This window comes from Barbatula barbatula (assembly GCF_947034865.1).
Source record: "Barbatula barbatula genome assembly, chromosome: 11".
Lineage (NCBI taxonomy): Eukaryota > Metazoa > Chordata > Actinopteri > Cypriniformes > Nemacheilidae > Barbatula > Barbatula barbatula.
Window position 1 is genome coordinate 9,140,866 of NC_136774.1, and position 15,791 is coordinate 9,156,656.

General features: G+C 38.7%; 3 protein-coding genes across 4 annotated transcripts; 2 read left to right on the forward strand and 1 right to left on the reverse strand.

The window, feature by feature from the left end:
* The first annotated feature begins 2,288 nt into the window (after positions 1-2,288).
* Positions 2,289-5,115, forward strand: ppiaa (peptidylprolyl isomerase Aa (cyclophilin A)). The gene is made up of 5 exons (XM_079467150.1): positions 2,289-2,562; positions 3,767-3,797; positions 3,888-3,976; positions 4,111-4,283; positions 4,370-5,115. The coding sequence occupies exons 1-5, from the start codon at positions 2,494-2,496 to the stop codon at positions 4,500-4,502; spliced, it is 495 nt and encodes a 164-aa protein (XP_079323276.1). The 5' UTR covers positions 2,289-2,493; the 3' UTR covers positions 4,503-5,115.
* A 263-nt stretch (positions 5,116-5,378) lies between these two features.
* On the reverse strand, positions 5,379-6,703 carry LOC306900321 (dickkopf-related protein 4). Its single transcript, XM_079467151.1, has 4 exons — positions 6,572-6,703; positions 6,240-6,353; positions 6,015-6,102; positions 5,379-5,903 (listed from the first exon to the last, which is right to left on the reverse strand). Exons 1-4 carry the CDS (start codon positions 6,695-6,697, stop codon positions 5,629-5,631), a joined length of 603 nt encoding a protein of 200 aa, XP_079323277.1. The 5' UTR covers positions 6,698-6,703; the 3' UTR covers positions 5,379-5,628.
* A 2,543-nt stretch (positions 6,704-9,246) lies between these two features.
* slc18a1 (solute carrier family 18 member A1) lies at positions 9,247-15,334 on the forward strand. Of its 2 annotated transcripts, XM_079467152.1 has the most exons (17): positions 9,247-9,343; positions 9,431-9,587; positions 9,940-10,071; positions 10,255-10,597; positions 10,755-10,813; positions 11,746-11,829; positions 12,149-12,241; positions 12,352-12,441; positions 12,523-12,566; positions 12,643-12,703; positions 12,902-12,997; positions 13,851-13,929; positions 14,113-14,164; positions 14,252-14,315; positions 14,412-14,531; positions 14,771-14,904; positions 14,996-15,334. In XM_079467152.1, the coding sequence occupies exons 3-17, from the start codon at positions 9,957-9,959 to the stop codon at positions 15,101-15,103; spliced, it is 1,542 nt and encodes a 513-aa protein (XP_079323278.1). In that variant the 5' UTR covers positions 9,247-9,343; positions 9,431-9,587; positions 9,940-9,956; the 3' UTR covers positions 15,104-15,334. The 2 variants fall into 2 exon arrangements, with proteins under 2 accessions (XP_079323278.1, XP_079323279.1); XM_079467153.1 differs by having other exon boundaries at positions 9,315-9,587.
* The last annotated feature ends 457 nt before the right edge of the window (positions 15,335-15,791 follow it).

Genomic DNA, 15,791 nt, shown 5'->3' on the forward strand with positions numbered 1-15,791 from the left:
TTCCAGAAAATTGAAGTTAATGATTTATGTTCATTCACTGTGTCAGTACATAAAAATGTGCAGCATTTGAAATCAAGGCCACAGGCAAGTGTGTTAGAATGTGGTTGAACATGAACTTGGCAGCAAAGTAGATCTCTGGCAGGACTGCACCCTCTGAATCTTAAGTAATGGCAAGACCAAAGTTTTCTTCGCTATCACAGCCAACAGAAGCCCATTTAGAAGAGTGGTGATCCAGGCAAAGTCTGCTCAAGTCAAACTGATATAACTTCTGATTTTCCGGCAACTGCTACAAAAGCTGATCTTGAAAAGTTGCAACATGGGGGGTCTCCTTACATGGACCTATTTCCTCATAAGCTGAGCTCAAATTATGAAATCGATTGACATGATAATACTACAAAAACGTTATATTTGTTAACATTAGTGAGTGCTATGCTTATTTCATCACTTTGGAATAAAAGTTGCCATCAGACACGGATGCACAAAAATATTTTTTTATTGAAGGTTTTATTTTCTACTGTCACGCCATTACGCACACATGTGGTACTCAAAGAAATGTTTGGCTACAAGTCCAAATATCTTTCTCTGTGTTCATCGCAACAAAGAAATTATACAGATTCGGAGCAACTCGAAGGTGATCAGAGAATTCGTATTTTTGGGTGAAATGATTAATGTTATTAAATTTCAGTACAATTATTCTTGTTAGTTTTGTGCAACTTGTATTTTGTTTTTAACAGAAGGTTGCCAGTTCAATTCTCAGTGCCGGCGGGTAATGACTTGGGTCCCCTTGAGCAAGGCACCTTACCCCCATCGCTCCCTGGGTTCTGCAGTGATTGGTGCCCACTGCTCATGGTGTACGCGTGTTCACTACTCACAGGATGGGTTAAATGTAGAGGTCAGAATTTCGGTGAGAATTTCGACCCTTGCCCCAACACCAATGGTTCCCAGTTCTTCCCAGTTGTGGAGGTCTATGGTTCCAGAAATGGAAAGACTAGTGCCAAGATTGTCGCTGCTGACTGTGATCAGTTTTAAACATCTCTACCACTAACCACCAAACCTTAGTCTAAATATCCCTCACCTTAATCTAACCACAACATTCTTTACAGGGATGTATAATCCTCATTGTTCATTTGTCTTTGATCAGTGGCCATGTCCTGTTTTGTACACATTTACTGTTTGTATCGACAAATAAAGAGAAACAATAACTTAGTTTATTGGACTTTAATATTTTTAATGATTAAAATATGGAAATTAATTTATAAAGATTTAATAATGATTATTAAAAAGTGTATCATTTGAACCTAGACACCTTAAATGATGACATCTCATTCTGTCCTTCAATCAAATATATAAACCATAAATGATTAATAAATGGCCCATTTGAAACCGCATTCCGGCTCTTTTTATACATTAACATATGTCAGCTTTGATTCTCTTGTTACACTTGCTTTATAAATAAGGCACTGGCATTTATACGTACATTTGTGGTGTTGTTGTTGGTTTTTGTGCTACAGCTGTATTTATGTAGATAAGAAAAGGCTTGATCATCCACGATTCATTAATATTTCAGTAACGCTTAAGATTACAGCACGTAATGTACCGCATAATTAAACATAATGTTCAGCAAAACTAATTGTAACAATAATTTATCTCTAAAGTACATATTTGTATAGGTTAAGGGGAACAATATGCAAAGTTTGGGGAAAAGAGGAGTAAGAAAAACGATTTCAATATAAAGCGGTATGCATGATCTGCAGTACAACAATCTTGGCTTGAACATACACATAAATAGCTACTTTTGATATTTATAATAACGGGGTTCTTGTTTTATTATTATAGCAATTACAAAACAAGGGGAAATTATGTGTCAGTGTTTAACAGAATGTCAACGGCACATGACTTTAGGATTCATTTTTTGATTGATCTTAGGATTGTTGAACACTATGAGTTATTTTGGTTAGTTTTAATATGAAAAATGTGCAAAATCAAAGTTGATCTTTAGAGGTATCAATAGATCAAGAGCGGTTTGATTTTGATGTTTATATGGCATGCAATTCCCTCATAAACATTTCTAAAATTGTCCTTACTCTTACACCTTTATTCCCTAAACCTTACAAATCGTTCCCATGTATCTTCATATATGTAATGTAGAGGTATATGCTCTTACAGACCAAACACAAAGTATCATTCATAAGGCCATAAATAGGCCAGGCTCTGATATCACGTTAACAAAAACGCACGCACGTCTTCACGCTGCGTTTCCTTAAAAGCGGGTTATGACAAACCTCAATGATGATATTTCATTGGTCCGGGCTTGTGTCTCGCGAAGTATTCAAACGGTTTTATTGGACGGAGGGGATTTAGTCACGCCCCTCTCCGGTAATTATATCGCACAGCGGCCTTCATCCGGTCTTTTCTCAGTTGCAAGCGCACTAGCGGTGAACGGTTCACGCGGCTCAGCCCCAGCAGTATCCAAACGCAAAACAATCTTAAATCATGGCAAACCCCAAAGTTTTCTTCGATCTCAGCGCAGACGGAAAGCCGGTTGGGAGAGTGATCATGGAGGTAAATTGTAGGCGATATTCTCCCGTCTTTTCAATCATTCGGGCAATGCGCAAATGGAGAGATTTTCCACTCGGGAGTGAGTTTGGTGTTTATTAAACTCTTCAGTCGCTGCAGGACAAGCCGTGTTATTAATACGGGCGCGTATCTTACAGCTCGAGCGTCTGTTGGCCGCGCCATGCGTTCATCACCGTATCCGCGCGTGCTGAACGCGTTAACGTTTGCTTTCGTGTAAACTGGTGGCGTGAAATTCGTGGAAATACTTTAGGGAAATGATGCCGAAAAGCCCGGTGCGCATGAAATGGGCTGGGGCCGTGTCTCTATTGTTTAGCCCTGGCACCGGTAAAGCCACTTCTCGTCCAGGCCCAAATAAAGCTTCACGTCCCCAAATAAACGCACAATCGGTTTAGCATTTGTACTTTTTAAATAAACGTGTTCATTTATTTCTTGCGTTAGTACGGTGCAGTCTCACTCAGTTTAATTAAAATGTATGGAAAGTTCTGTTGGTGTGTGTGTGGGGGGGATGGGGAACCGTTGTCCGGAGATTTACAGGAATCCGCTATAGTCAAAAGATCAAGCCGTGCGTAACGGCGCAGTTTGCTGTGTGAACGGTCTTTTACTTTAGGAATCGTCTTGTGGCGGCATCACACACACCAATATTCACACAACGCGTACTCGCTTAAATACAAAATGCTTTGTAAACGGCCATTTTAATTCGACGGCTTCTCGTTAAGAGAACCCGGAAATGTCGCACGTGGTCGTGGTTCGAGCGCTCGGACCGAGTCGCGCCCTTGCGCTGCTGAAGGATTTTAGTAAAAGGTCCAGACGCGAATCGGGTTCTTCTGTTTCCTTTTATTCGCTCTTTCTTTTCTGTGGTCTCGGTGCAGCGTGTCCACAGACACACGTCTGTTTGCGCTATGCGGTGGTTTCTTTCGCACTCGTGATGCCGCCCAAGCTTCGTTTTGTGTCTAGATGCTGCAGTGTGATCATGCGGCTGAATGGGTGACGTGCACCCACCAGCATCTGGGAATGCAGGGTTTTATTTGGGATGGGGTGTACATGTCAAACATGTGAACAGTTTTCCAGAGTTCCCATTTGCGGTTCTTTCATACAGGCTTTACTTGCACCCACCTATACTCAGTAAATTACAGAACACTGCTGATTGGAAATATTCAATCGAATAAATGTGAACGTTTTATTTTCACAGCTAAGAGCTGATGTTGTCCCCAAAACCGCAGGTACCATTTTTCCCAATTTTGAGTTTCATTCACAATCATGCGCTTGAAAGTTTTAACATGTTCATCGCTCTTTGCACCTTTTTGTTTTAGAGAACTTCAGGCAGCTGTGCACTGGACAGAATGGCTTCGGCTACAAAGGGTCCACCTTCCACCGTGTCATCCCTGATTTCATGTGCCAGGTATGACGGATTACGTAGTCTGCCCTTGTCACATGATGGGTCTTATTTTGGGTGTGTTGTGTGCATCTGACTTTCTGTAATCTTAGTTTGTAAGCACAACAGTTGCCACTCTAATCTTCTAACTGTGGCTGTAGGGTGGTGACTTCACAAACCACAATGGAACTGGTGGAAAGTCCATTTACGGAAACAAGTTTGCCGATGAGAACTTCACCCTGAAACACACCGGTCCTGGATGTCTGTCCATGGCCAATGCCGGCCCAAACACCAATGGTTCCCAGTTCTTTGTCTGCACAGCTCTTACTTCATGGTGAGCATATAAAGTGCTCTTGGCATGCTCCCCTCAAATTTAATTTATGGTTTGAGTCTTTGTACCCTACTTGACCTTTCTTGCAGGCTGGATGGCAAGCACGTTGTCTTCGGACAGGTGGTGGAGGGCCTGGATGTGATCAAGAGAGTGGAGGCCTATGGTTCCAGCAGCGGAAAGACCAGTGCCAAGATTGTCGTTGCTGACAGTGGCCAGCTTTAAACACCTCAACCACTAACTTTCACCCGAACCTTAGTCTATTTACCCCTCAGCGCTCCCTGACTTGAATCGTCCAGCAACATTCCTTTCCAAGATTTATAACCCCATCATCATTTGTCCACGAGGAGTTGCCTTTTTGCTGTTTTGTTTTCATCACAAATAATGTCATGTAGGCTTATTTGAGTATCTGAAAATAAAGGGGAACAATAACATTGTTTACTTGATCTTTTTCACGTTTTTCAAGAGCTTCTGACCTCAGCAAATTTAAGGCTTGCTTAGATACAAGAATGTAACTGTATCCATCAAATACTTTGGTTCAGCATAATGTTATCTCCATGTAGGAAAACTCTTGACAGCTTGCACGTGTGTAATCTTAGCTTTCTGCATAATGAATGCCGATATAATGTTGACCTGACTGTATCTGTAACGCAATCCTTAGAGCAGTGGTGCTCAAACTCAGGCACTAGTATTATGGCGTCGAAATAAAGAAATTTCAAAAAAGAAATTATGGCATATGAAATAAAGGGTGTGTATTCAAATTTATGATGACTAACCATATTTGATGTTCCAGCACTGAATAATGTTTGATGGTTTCATTAAAATGGAGTTTGCTGTTGTTTTGTGTCAATTTTCTTTGAAAGGTCATTAAAGGGATGCACCCTACACATGCCCTCAAAGGTTGAGAACCACTGCACTGGAGACCCTGCGTGGACCGGAAATTCTATAATTCCCACTTTAACTCGAAACTAACGTATGGAAAGCGCACCGTTCCTTGAATGATTTCCGGGAATAAGTCAGCTTTACACCCTATTTCTTTGTAATGTTTTTAAAACGTTCTTGACTGGTTGTCATTGAACCATAAATCAAGGGGCACTCCTTAAAACAAGCTGTTCATTTTCCTTTATTGTAGTTCACGTTCATGGCCAACAGAGGGTGCTCGATCACTTGTTAAAGGTGCAAAAAGCCAGGACATGCTTTCTCACATTTGTGTTTGTGACCCTCAGAAAATCTTTAAAAAGAATCTTTGCTTGCATCTAACAATCGCTAACCACCTCAGCCTTTATTTTACTTAAAAAATACATCATGACGTTTCCTGTAACGCTTCTAAGTAATGTTTTCCGGGTTTTTTTTAGCTTATCTTCTCAGTAGTTAACCAGTCCTTTTCGCGCTTCGCATGATGGGAACACACTCCGTGCCCACGGGGGCTGTCGGCTTGCGGTTGGCAGTAAAGGCTCTTCTCGCAGTCGCATCGGTCCAGTCTTCGGCGGAATTTGGCGCGTCCCCGGAGCAGGCAAACCTCGCCCACCGCGGGAACGCGCTGACATCTCCTACCGGTCAAGTAGAGAGCGCAGCACAGCCCCTCCTCACAGTCTCGCGAGCGCACGCATGGTGACATCTCGGGAACTGTGTGTGCAAAGAAACAAACACCAATGTCTGAGTTTTGTGGGTAAAGTAGCAACATAATGGTAAAACATTTCCCACGAATCATGTTGTGTGGAAGTTTGTGCGGTGTACCTTTTTGCTGTCCTCGTCCATCTACTTGAATCCTCATTTTACTAGCGTTACGCTGTTTTTTCTTGGAGCCTTTGCATTTTTCATGTGCCTTAAAATGACACAAATGTAGTTTATATGTATAGGTGTGAGTAATATTTCAAGATATACGTAAAATACATTAAAATAGTCAAAAGTATGGTAATGCATAGCTTTAGTTTAGCAAAATGTTTGATATGACGTCAATACCTGTGCAATAGTGCAGTCTCGTCCATTTTCTGTGATTCCCAGAATAACAGAGGTCCTTCTTCTTACAGAATTATGGGACTTTGCAGTTGTGTCACTCGGTAAATGCAAAACTGACTGTAGGAGATTGTTACTTTTTTGTGAATTCTTGTCAAATCATTTTAACACGGTGAGAAAAAAATCATGTCTGTACATATTATAACACTAATTTTAACCCTAATAACTCTTCCGTTATTTGGTTATGAGTTACTGTGACATTGTCCAAACACATATGAAGCCAAAACAATGAGTATTGCATGTAAACTATATAAGAGTATAAGAATGTGTATTCTTACCTCTTGAGAGTTTGTCATTTCTCTTGAGGACTGAATAATGTTCGAATCCAGGCATTGTACCGTAGAAATAACCGACAACAAAAACATCATCGTCTCCATTGTCGTATTCAAGTGTACTGAGCGCATTGAGAGTCCAAACTTCAGTCAGACGATGAGCTCTACTGTGGAGGAGTCACCTGGCCCGGTGTTTTAATGGTCCTACGGCAATATCCTAAATTGAATGAAGAAAAAAACATGAAAAAGAATGTGTCTTTCATTAGTGGTTACTTTCTGAGCATTTCAATGTTTATAGTCTCACTTCATGTAGGAAGTGTGCAGTGCATTACAGTGGTAATTAAGGCAAATTATGGCCCACACGCACAACAAACATGAAAGCTTAGATGTACCTTTCATGATCCACGTAGAGCCTTTACACATGTAACGCCTTTGAAATTTGCTATGATGAAAAATATGACATCCTTTAAATGACAGTCATTATTTTCCTGCATCAGCAGACTCGGATGTAAGTTGCTTCCTGAAACGGAACAGGCGATTATCATCACCTGAACACAGGCTTAGAGGAGAAAAGTCAAAATCTGTGTTTCTCACAGGACCAGGTGATAGATCTGTCATCTATCTACTCGTGAGCTTCATTACTGCTATTGTAATAGCTACACTAAGGCTTCCAGTATAAAGGACAGAAATGGTATTAGACTTTCATTTCATTTGTTCTATTTTTGCATTTATAAATGTTTTAATGGATAGGAGGCGGAGAGTCGAAAAGCCTATAGATATTACATTTTATAATTGTTTGTATTAAGAAATAAATATACAATGCCCTTATGACATTCCAAACCTGTAGGACCCTAAACCTACATTAAGATATTTTGAAGAACGCTGGTGACTAAAACAACATTGGCCCCCGTTGATTTTCACTATGTAAACACAAAACTGTGTAGACACTTCTCAAAATATCTTCTTTTGTGTTTCACATAATAAATTCATGAACAGTGAATAATAATCACAGAACTTTAAATTTTATGTAAACTGTACGTTTAAGGGTCGTGTGTTTTTTCTCGTGAAACGTGGAAAACCTAGGACATTTGATATGCTTATTACCATTTACTTAATATAAAAACAGTTGTTTCTTTGAGAAGGCTTCGCTATAGTTTCAATGCTCTGTGTGTATGTACTAATGTATGACCTAATGTCCCCACACAGATAGTAATACCAGTACATTTTGACCCTTTGGGGACATTCTTAGGTATTATGGAAAACAGCTTATAGATCATACAGAATGATATTTATTGAAATCTTAAAAATGCAGAAAGGTTTGTGTGATTATTAGTTTTAGGTGTTGGGTAGGGTTAGTGGATAGATTACATCATAAGCCTTATATTAAATCAATAGAGGTCTATTGAATATCCCCATAAAACATGGAAACAAGTGTGTGTGTTTATGTGAAACAGAGCGGGTGCTGAACAAAGGGCAGGTGATGGAAGCTCACCCACTACTCTTCAAACCCGAGGCGATTTACAAAAGCCAGCCGTGTTTACATAAAGCGGCAGCACCAGACTCCAACCATTTTGTATGTGTGTGTACAAACCAAGCTGATATTTTCGTTATGTTTTGATTGCATGATCAGATTTACTTCTGCGGTTTTAATATGTTCTTGTGTGTTTATGTACTGGGATATTTCAATTGCCAGAGATGGCAGAGGGGAAAGGTTAAACTAGTTGAGTCATTTAACATTTTCCATAGATGTTCAGTGGCTGAAAGGATTAACATTACGCAGAAAACTGCCACAGGCTAAGATAAGATTTTCACTCCCACCATCACACTACAAGGGTTGAGATATATTTTTGTAATTTTGTTTTGTAATATATGGAACTAAAATATATTGCTCCTGTCCTTCCGAAATCTTGTATCTCCATCATTTTGTTTTTACCACAAATCATTATTATAAAACAACCTTAATGATTGTCATTGGGATTTGCAAAAATCTAACTGTTAAAGGGAGTAAAAAGTGCTTGGCAACTTTGACTACATGGTATTTAATTTAATCGTTTTTTTCCATTTCCTGTTCCGGAAGGACATCAGCAGTGAGACACTTTTAACTCTCAGAGATTCATGAATTTTGGAGCATGATAAAGTCTCACATCTTAAGTCTACTGCTGACAATTTTGGATAAAAAACAAACCGCAAAACAAACAAGCGATATTTTTGCAGCAATAATACAAACCCGTGTAAAAGATGATTGCTTTAACAATGTTATTGTTATTCACATAACAGCTCATTTAGTAAATCATAGATACTACTAACTACTCCAAAGGATATATTTGACCGAATTAAACCTTAAGAGAAGAAAAAATTGCTCTCGTCTGCCAAATGCTTAAATGCAAGTTTCATTCTTTTGGCTCCTTGAGGATTGTAAACTTATAAGAGTACTATATAATGAATACTATACATCATTGTCGAAAGGTGTTCTTTAATGCCTTCATATAACAGTGTTTTACGTATTTTACGTTTAGACTATTTACTAAATTTGGCATTATATGTTAAAAATACTACCATTGGCCTCCTAAGAAGAACTATTGCAAAATGAAACTTCATATCATAAATATTCATTCTTGGCGTTCATACTGTAATGTCATTAATATGTGCATCTGTTGATTATCATTGACCTGTATTGACAGACTAGAGGATAGGCAGCAGCCGGATGCTGATTGGGTGTATTTAGGCTGGATGAGAGATTGCAGATAAGGAGTTGTTGCGACGAAAAGAAGCCTGCAGGTCAATCACCTTGCCAATAAAGAGCAACAGATGCACACAATAACTGCCCCAGTGACGCAGAGTTTGTGTGTGTGTGCATGTGTGTAGACTTCTTTCAAAAGACATCGGCCCTTACAGCAAATCTCATGCAGATAGAAGTAGACACAGAGACCTCCCTTACTCAGACGATTCAACAAGTGACCGCCGCGTCCACCACACCTGCCCTGGACATACACTCATACTCTCAGAGATTATGCATTTACAGGTAAGACTTTGACTAATTTAGGGGGGATCGATTATTTTATGATGTAGTGATATCAACTTTAAACAATGTTTTAAGAAGCTCGTAATTTTACAAAGTAATGATATAAAATGATATCTATTGATTAAGCTATTTTGTTCTTTTTTGTAATCTGTTCATTGCATGCATCATTTTTACATTTTTCTGTGATTAAATTGACAGACCGTTATTTCATAGATAATACAAATAAGTATGTATTTAGTAAGTATTTAATCATTACTATTTCATTGTCAGCTTTATATTTTCGGGTTATAAATGAGGCTAAGCATTTTTACAGTGTATGTATGTGGTGCTGATTTGACGTGTAATTGTGTAGTGACCGAGGTGGATATCATGCTTATATTAAACCCTATGGAATGGATCAGGGAGAGCAGGGGCTCACATCGTCTGGTGCTTGCAGTCGTATGTGTGGCCCTCTTACTGGATAACATGCTTCTTACCGTTGTGGGTATGTAAAAATAACACACAAAAGCATCAGAATACAGCATAAGAGACCACAAAACAAATGTTCAACTCGACAACCGACCCATGACATTTGCCTGCTCACATCTATCCTAACCTCTGAGCATACAGTACAGAGTGTACGGCATCATCCTATTATGATCCTCACGTCACCTTTTGTTCTTCCCAGTTCCGATCATCCCTACCTTTCTGTATGCCATCGAGCATCAGACGCAGGACCGCTCGTCGTCTCTCACCCCCTCTGAGTCTTCATCAGACTCCACACAGCCCACCTACACCTCCATCATATCTCTGTACGACAACAATACATACATCAGCAACACCAATCTTTCCATCTCCTCTGCTGAACCCAGAGCTGATGGAGGTCCTCGGATCCAGAATATTTCTGCTCCGGGGTGTAAAGAGAGCAGTGAGTTTTTGGAGGAGGAAAATGTGAGAGTCGGGTTGCTGTTTGCCTCCAAAGCCCTGGTGCAGCTCATTGTCAACCCTTTTGTGGGCCCTCTGACAAACAGGTATTATATATAACATGATTGTTAGTTACCGTTACATTGCTTTAATCTTCGAAATGGCTGCTACTAAGGTGAACTCTGTACACAATTAAAAATGAATGGATTTATACATGCTTTTGTGTTTGCTCAGAGAACAAACTGTGTGATGCTCTTTTTAAAGGATTGGATATCACATACCAATGTTTGCTGGATTTGTCATCATGTTTCTCTCAACAATAAGTAAGTCATGTTATATTAAAGACAACAGTGTCGTATTAAGTGTTCCACTAGATGTTCGTAAATGACAGAAAATGAAGGAAAAAAAAACATTGACAGAATATTGATGTATAATAAAAAGAAAGTAATAGTGGAACACGCAAGTGTCCATTCTGATATTGTCATCCTTGTAACATTTTAAAGGACTGTTTCACACACGCACAGATATTTCCATTAAGTTATTTGAAGAAACACTTGGCATTATATATAATATAATAATAAAATATTATATAATTTGTTCATGTCTTATTATCCAAAAAACTTGCTTAGGCATTATGGCTTTGCTTTTTGTTAGCCAAATGAACGCCATACCTTGTTCTTAAGCGAAAGGAAATTTGTAGGTGCAAGTGTTTTTCAGAAAATCATGATTTACATATTGAAACCAAGATTTGGTGAGAATCACCCATTCGGGCAAAGGTTCGAGGATCAGGAAGGAATCCAATGCAATGCTTTTAACTGGTTCTGATTTTACTATGGAAATCAAATGATGACCTAAGGCTACCCAAACAATGTTATTGTTTTAATTATACTAAAGCAAACAAAAATGTCCTCATAACGAAACAATGAAAAGTTGCATTGGTCCAGTAATAAGCAAAATTATTAAAATTATTAAAAAATTATAGGCTGAATATAAAATTGTACATTTTGTTAATGCATAAACCACAGAAGTCTTTATTATCAAATACTAGGCCTGTTACCTTCCAATCCGCTGCCCTGTGTGCTCGTAAAGATGTTTGATGTAATATTAGGCAAACACTGATCTTTCACATCTTTTGTGTTTGTGTATTTGAGTGTTTCATATGGTGAAACTTCATATGGCTTTAGATTTATAACCTGCTGTTGTTCCTATAGTCCAAATAAAATCAGCTCTAACTTGCTATCTGGCTTCTCTGCAGTGTTTGCCTTCTCAGAGACTTACGGCTTGCTGTTTTTCGCCCGTTCGTTGCAGGGAATTGGATCTTCCTTTTCTTCTGTGGCAGGTAGATATAGAGATCTTATTTATAATAGGAATACTGTGAATATAGATATTTCAGGACACGTATAATGACATATAAGTGTGTATAACTGTGTAAAAAAGATTCTGCATGTGGGTTGGTGGGTGGGTGGGCGACCAAATGTCCCCACAAGGAATAATAAGTATACTAAATGATGCTACAAATGCAATGGTTTAAGTGAGGGTTAGGGGCGTGTTTAGGAGAAGAGGATAGAAAATACCATTAGGTCAGGATAAAAAAAAACAGAAGTATTATCCACAAGGATCCCAAAACAAACCTATGTGTGTGTAAATCCTTTCCGTAGGTCTTGGGATGCTGGCCAGTGTGTACACAGATGACAATGAGAGGGGAATTGCCATGGGAATCGCACTGGGAGGACTTGCCATGGGAGTACTCAGTCAGTTGCTCTAGTATTAAAGAGTTTCCCTAAATTTGATGAAAAGTCTAAATTATAAATATACCTAATAAACAGAAATTACAAACTTTAACATTTCATGTTTTTTTTAGTTGGAGCACCTTTCGGCAGCGTTATGTATGAGTTTGTTGGTAAAAGTTCTCCCTTCCTTGTCCTTGCATTCCTCGCTCTTTTTGACGGAGGTAAGATATATGTATTTTTGTATTTCATATTTCTGGCCTGTTACATTTATTCAATACAATATCTTCTCATTTCAACACTAGCCCTCCAGCTCTGTATTCTTCAGCCCTCCAAAATATCTCCAGGGGTGAGTCTCTTCATACAAATCCTGAAACATGAAAGTCATACAGACACAGAGTTATTCGTATGTGTTTTCTCTTCAGAGCGTGGAAGGAACACCATTACTTACCCTGTTAAAGGATCCTTACATCCTCATTAGTGCAGGTGTGTGTTGGTCATATTCTGTTCAGATAGTTAAACTAGTTTAGCCTGTGGTCCATTCTGGTAATTGTATGTTTGCCTTCAGAAACTGATGGCTGTATGTTTAAGGATGTGAAGAGCTAAAGCGATTTGTAAATGAAGCGGAAGACGAGCTTAGTTGAATGAACGATGGCTGAGATTATGGTTTCTCTATAATTACAGGGTCATTGTGCTTTGCAAACATGGGAGTGGCTGTATTAGAGCCCACTCTTCCCATCTGGATGATGCAAACAATGTGCTCACCAAAATGGCAGCTAGGTAAGATATTCAGCCCTCCATGTTATTCTGTGTTTTTATGGAGTGAAAGTCGTGACAGTCATTCAAATGATCTCAACTTCACCCGTGTTTTATTCGGTTAATATATATAATTGTATTAAAGGGGTCATATGGCGCGAATACGAGTTTTTAATGTCTTTGGGGTTATAAGTTGCCCATGCACGTATTAGACACGTACAATTGCAAAACTGAAAGTATCGGAACAAAAGATGCATTCTATCTAAAAGCAAAATGTCTCGTGTAACCACACCCCTCAAATATCTGTCAGTTCGTGGGATGATTTGACTAACACCGCCCAAATGTATATGCAAGTAAGTTGGCAGACCTGTGGGCATAATTGCTTTGAACCTGAGGCGTTACGTTTCCGTCACACACTTGCAGTATTCGACCAATCACTACGCGCTGGTTAACTGTCCAATCATAGCACACCTCGCTTTTCAGAACGATGAGCTTTGTAAAATATCTGTGCGTTTCAGAGAGGCGGGGCAAAGAGAAGATACAAACATAAACGGTATGTGGAAAATACAGTGTTTTAACCTTAAAATCGTGTATACACATTGCATTACATCTAAAACAAACGATAATGTTCATTTAAACCGTGTCATGTGACCCCTTTAGAACCTCCTCAGGAAGCTCAAAGTGAAACAAATGGATTTTGACTACTCAGGAAGGTCTATAATTGTTTTATTTAGTTCAATCCACCGATATGAACTTTTGATAGGTTGGGAAAAGGCTCCTGGTGTTTCAGATGGCATTAGTTCTCCTTATGCAATAAAATGTTTTTTCATATATTTGTGTATCGGATGGTTATCTGAATGTTGCGCTATTATTGCAGGTATGGCATTCCTACCAGCCAGTGTGTCTTACCTCATCGGGACGAATCTCTTTGGTGTACTGGCCAATAAAATGGGAAGGTAATACGTTTCATGTGTAGACAATTATTGAACTGAAAATGCATGTTACATATAGTATATGGTGAAGAATGAGTGACAGACAGTACAGTCATAAATAAGGTAAAAAAATACATTAATTAAATATATAGATGAAATCTGTGCTTACATTCACAAGATATGCATCAGAAATGTGTCTTTTATTAGGTGGTTATGTTCCATGATTGGGATGCTTATAGTTGGCGTCAGTCTTCTTTGTGTGAGTATCTCATATCCTCCTCTAATGCAGTTATAAATGTATGAGGGTGACTATGGTGATTATAACAATAAGTGAATGTCTTTTCAGGTTCCCTTTGCCACAAACATCTATGGGCTCATTGGTCCTAATGGAGGGTTGGGATTTGCAATTGGTGAATAGGATTTCATCAATTATAATTTTAAAGGAACTATAGAGAGAGAGTTCTATAAACATATGGAACTAAACTTGTATATTTTGTGGGTTATAGGAATGGTTGATTCTTCTATGATGGCTATAATGGGTTACCTCGTGGATATCCGACATGCCTCTGTCTATGGGAGTGTGTACGCAATTGCTGATGTGGCACTTTGCATGGGCTTTGCTGTCGGTAACTGCACCTGTATTACAATTTACAATTGAATTACAATTTCAGATTTTTATTTGATGTTCATCATGGCCGATATCATTTTTAACAGTATTGTTTAAATGAACAAGTAACCCTATCAGTTCATCTTTAATGTGGTTTATTCTGTGTTTATTCTTCTTTTTTTGGCCAACAAATCACACTTACAATTTGAATGTATAGGGATAATAGAGAGGTTTTTTGCCTTTGTGTTCATGTTGCAGGTCCATCCACTGGAGGGGCCATAGTAAGATCAATTGGCTTTCCCAATCTTATGGTGATAATAGGAATTATCAACATCCTGTATGCTCCTCTTTGCTTCTTTCTCAAAAATCCCACGGTTCGGGAGGAGAAGAGGGTGAGACCTGCATATCTTTATAAATAATTCAGACACTTGTTCACTGATATGTTGTGAATGTTTGATAATGATTTGACAATTGTTTTGCAAGGCTATTATAAATCAAGAGTGTCCGATGCGAGTCAAGAGCTACAGAACTCAACGTGAGAACAGAGAATTTCCACTGAGTGATGAGAGTGAAGAGGACACAGAAGGGTGATATATATTCACAAAGGAATCATCAAGCCTGCCCGCAGCCCTGATTCGAGTCCTACAAGGTTCTAATGATTCATATTTTCTTTCCACATCCTTCAATAATTTGTGTCCAAATTGTATGTGGTTACTTAAATGTTACTGTTTTCTTGCCATTGTCTGCTTGTAAATGTATTGTTTACCTTTGTCTTATATCTTGCTAGTGGTTTTAAATGAAATAAAATATGTCATAGTTTTCATTTGTTTACTTTTCATTTTAGTTTGTCTACTCATGTGATCGCCTATGTATGATATAGCAATCACTAATATAAACACACACAAATGTATATTTGAATTTATTCACAGCGTCCTTGATTTGTCCTTTTGTTAAAACTGGACAATATCCCATGTGACGCAATAGCAATTTCCTCTGGATGAATCAAACATTATTGCATTTAATCACTTCCATTTCCAAGTTGAAAGAGCAGGAAGTTATGTAAGAGATGTGAGTCTTGATTTTCTAGATTGGGCGATGGATTTAAACCACACATGAATAATAACTGGCTTACACACATTTGTAAGCTTTCACACCTGAGTAAACAGATCAAGATGTAACAATTACGAGAGAATTTTTTTGCCATCTCTAATCTGAATATCCGCTCCATTTAAACATAAAGCCGATATTTGTCAGACGCCCCTTGACCCCAGATGACCCT

Bases quoted from the DNA above. Each gene is read 5' to 3' on its own strand.
- ppiaa (XM_079467150.1), top strand. From the start codon at position 2,494: ATGGCAAACCCCAAAGTTTTCTTCGATCTCAGCGCAGACGGAAAGCCG. The intron at 3,798-3,887 runs GTACCATTTTTC...TTTTTGTTTTAG, and splicing joins TGTTGTCCCCAAAACCGCAG to AGAACTTCAGGCAGCTGTGC. The intron at 4,284-4,369 runs GTGAGCATATAA...CCTTTCTTGCAG, and splicing joins TGCACAGCTCTTACTTCATG to GCTGGATGGCAAGCACGTTG.
- LOC306900321 (XM_079467151.1), bottom strand. From the start codon at position 6,697: ATGCGCTCAGTACACTTGAATACGACAATGGAGACGATGATGTTTTTG. The intron at 6,103-6,239 runs GTATTGACGTCA...TGTCATTTTAAG, and splicing joins GAGACTGCACTATTGCACAG to GCACATGAAAAATGCAAAGG. The intron at 5,904-6,014 runs GTACACCGCACA...TTGCACACACAG, and splicing joins TGGACGAGGACAGCAAAAAG to TTCCCGAGATGTCACCATGC.
- slc18a1 (XM_079467152.1), top strand. From the start codon at position 9,957: ATGCTTATATTAAACCCTATGGAATGGATCAGGGAGAGCAGGGGCTCA. The intron at 14,165-14,251 runs GTGAGTATCTCA...ATGTCTTTTCAG, and splicing joins TTGGCGTCAGTCTTCTTTGT to GTTCCCTTTGCCACAAACAT. The intron at 14,905-14,995 runs GTGAGACCTGCA...TTGTTTTGCAAG, and splicing joins CGGTTCGGGAGGAGAAGAGG to GCTATTATAAATCAAGAGTG.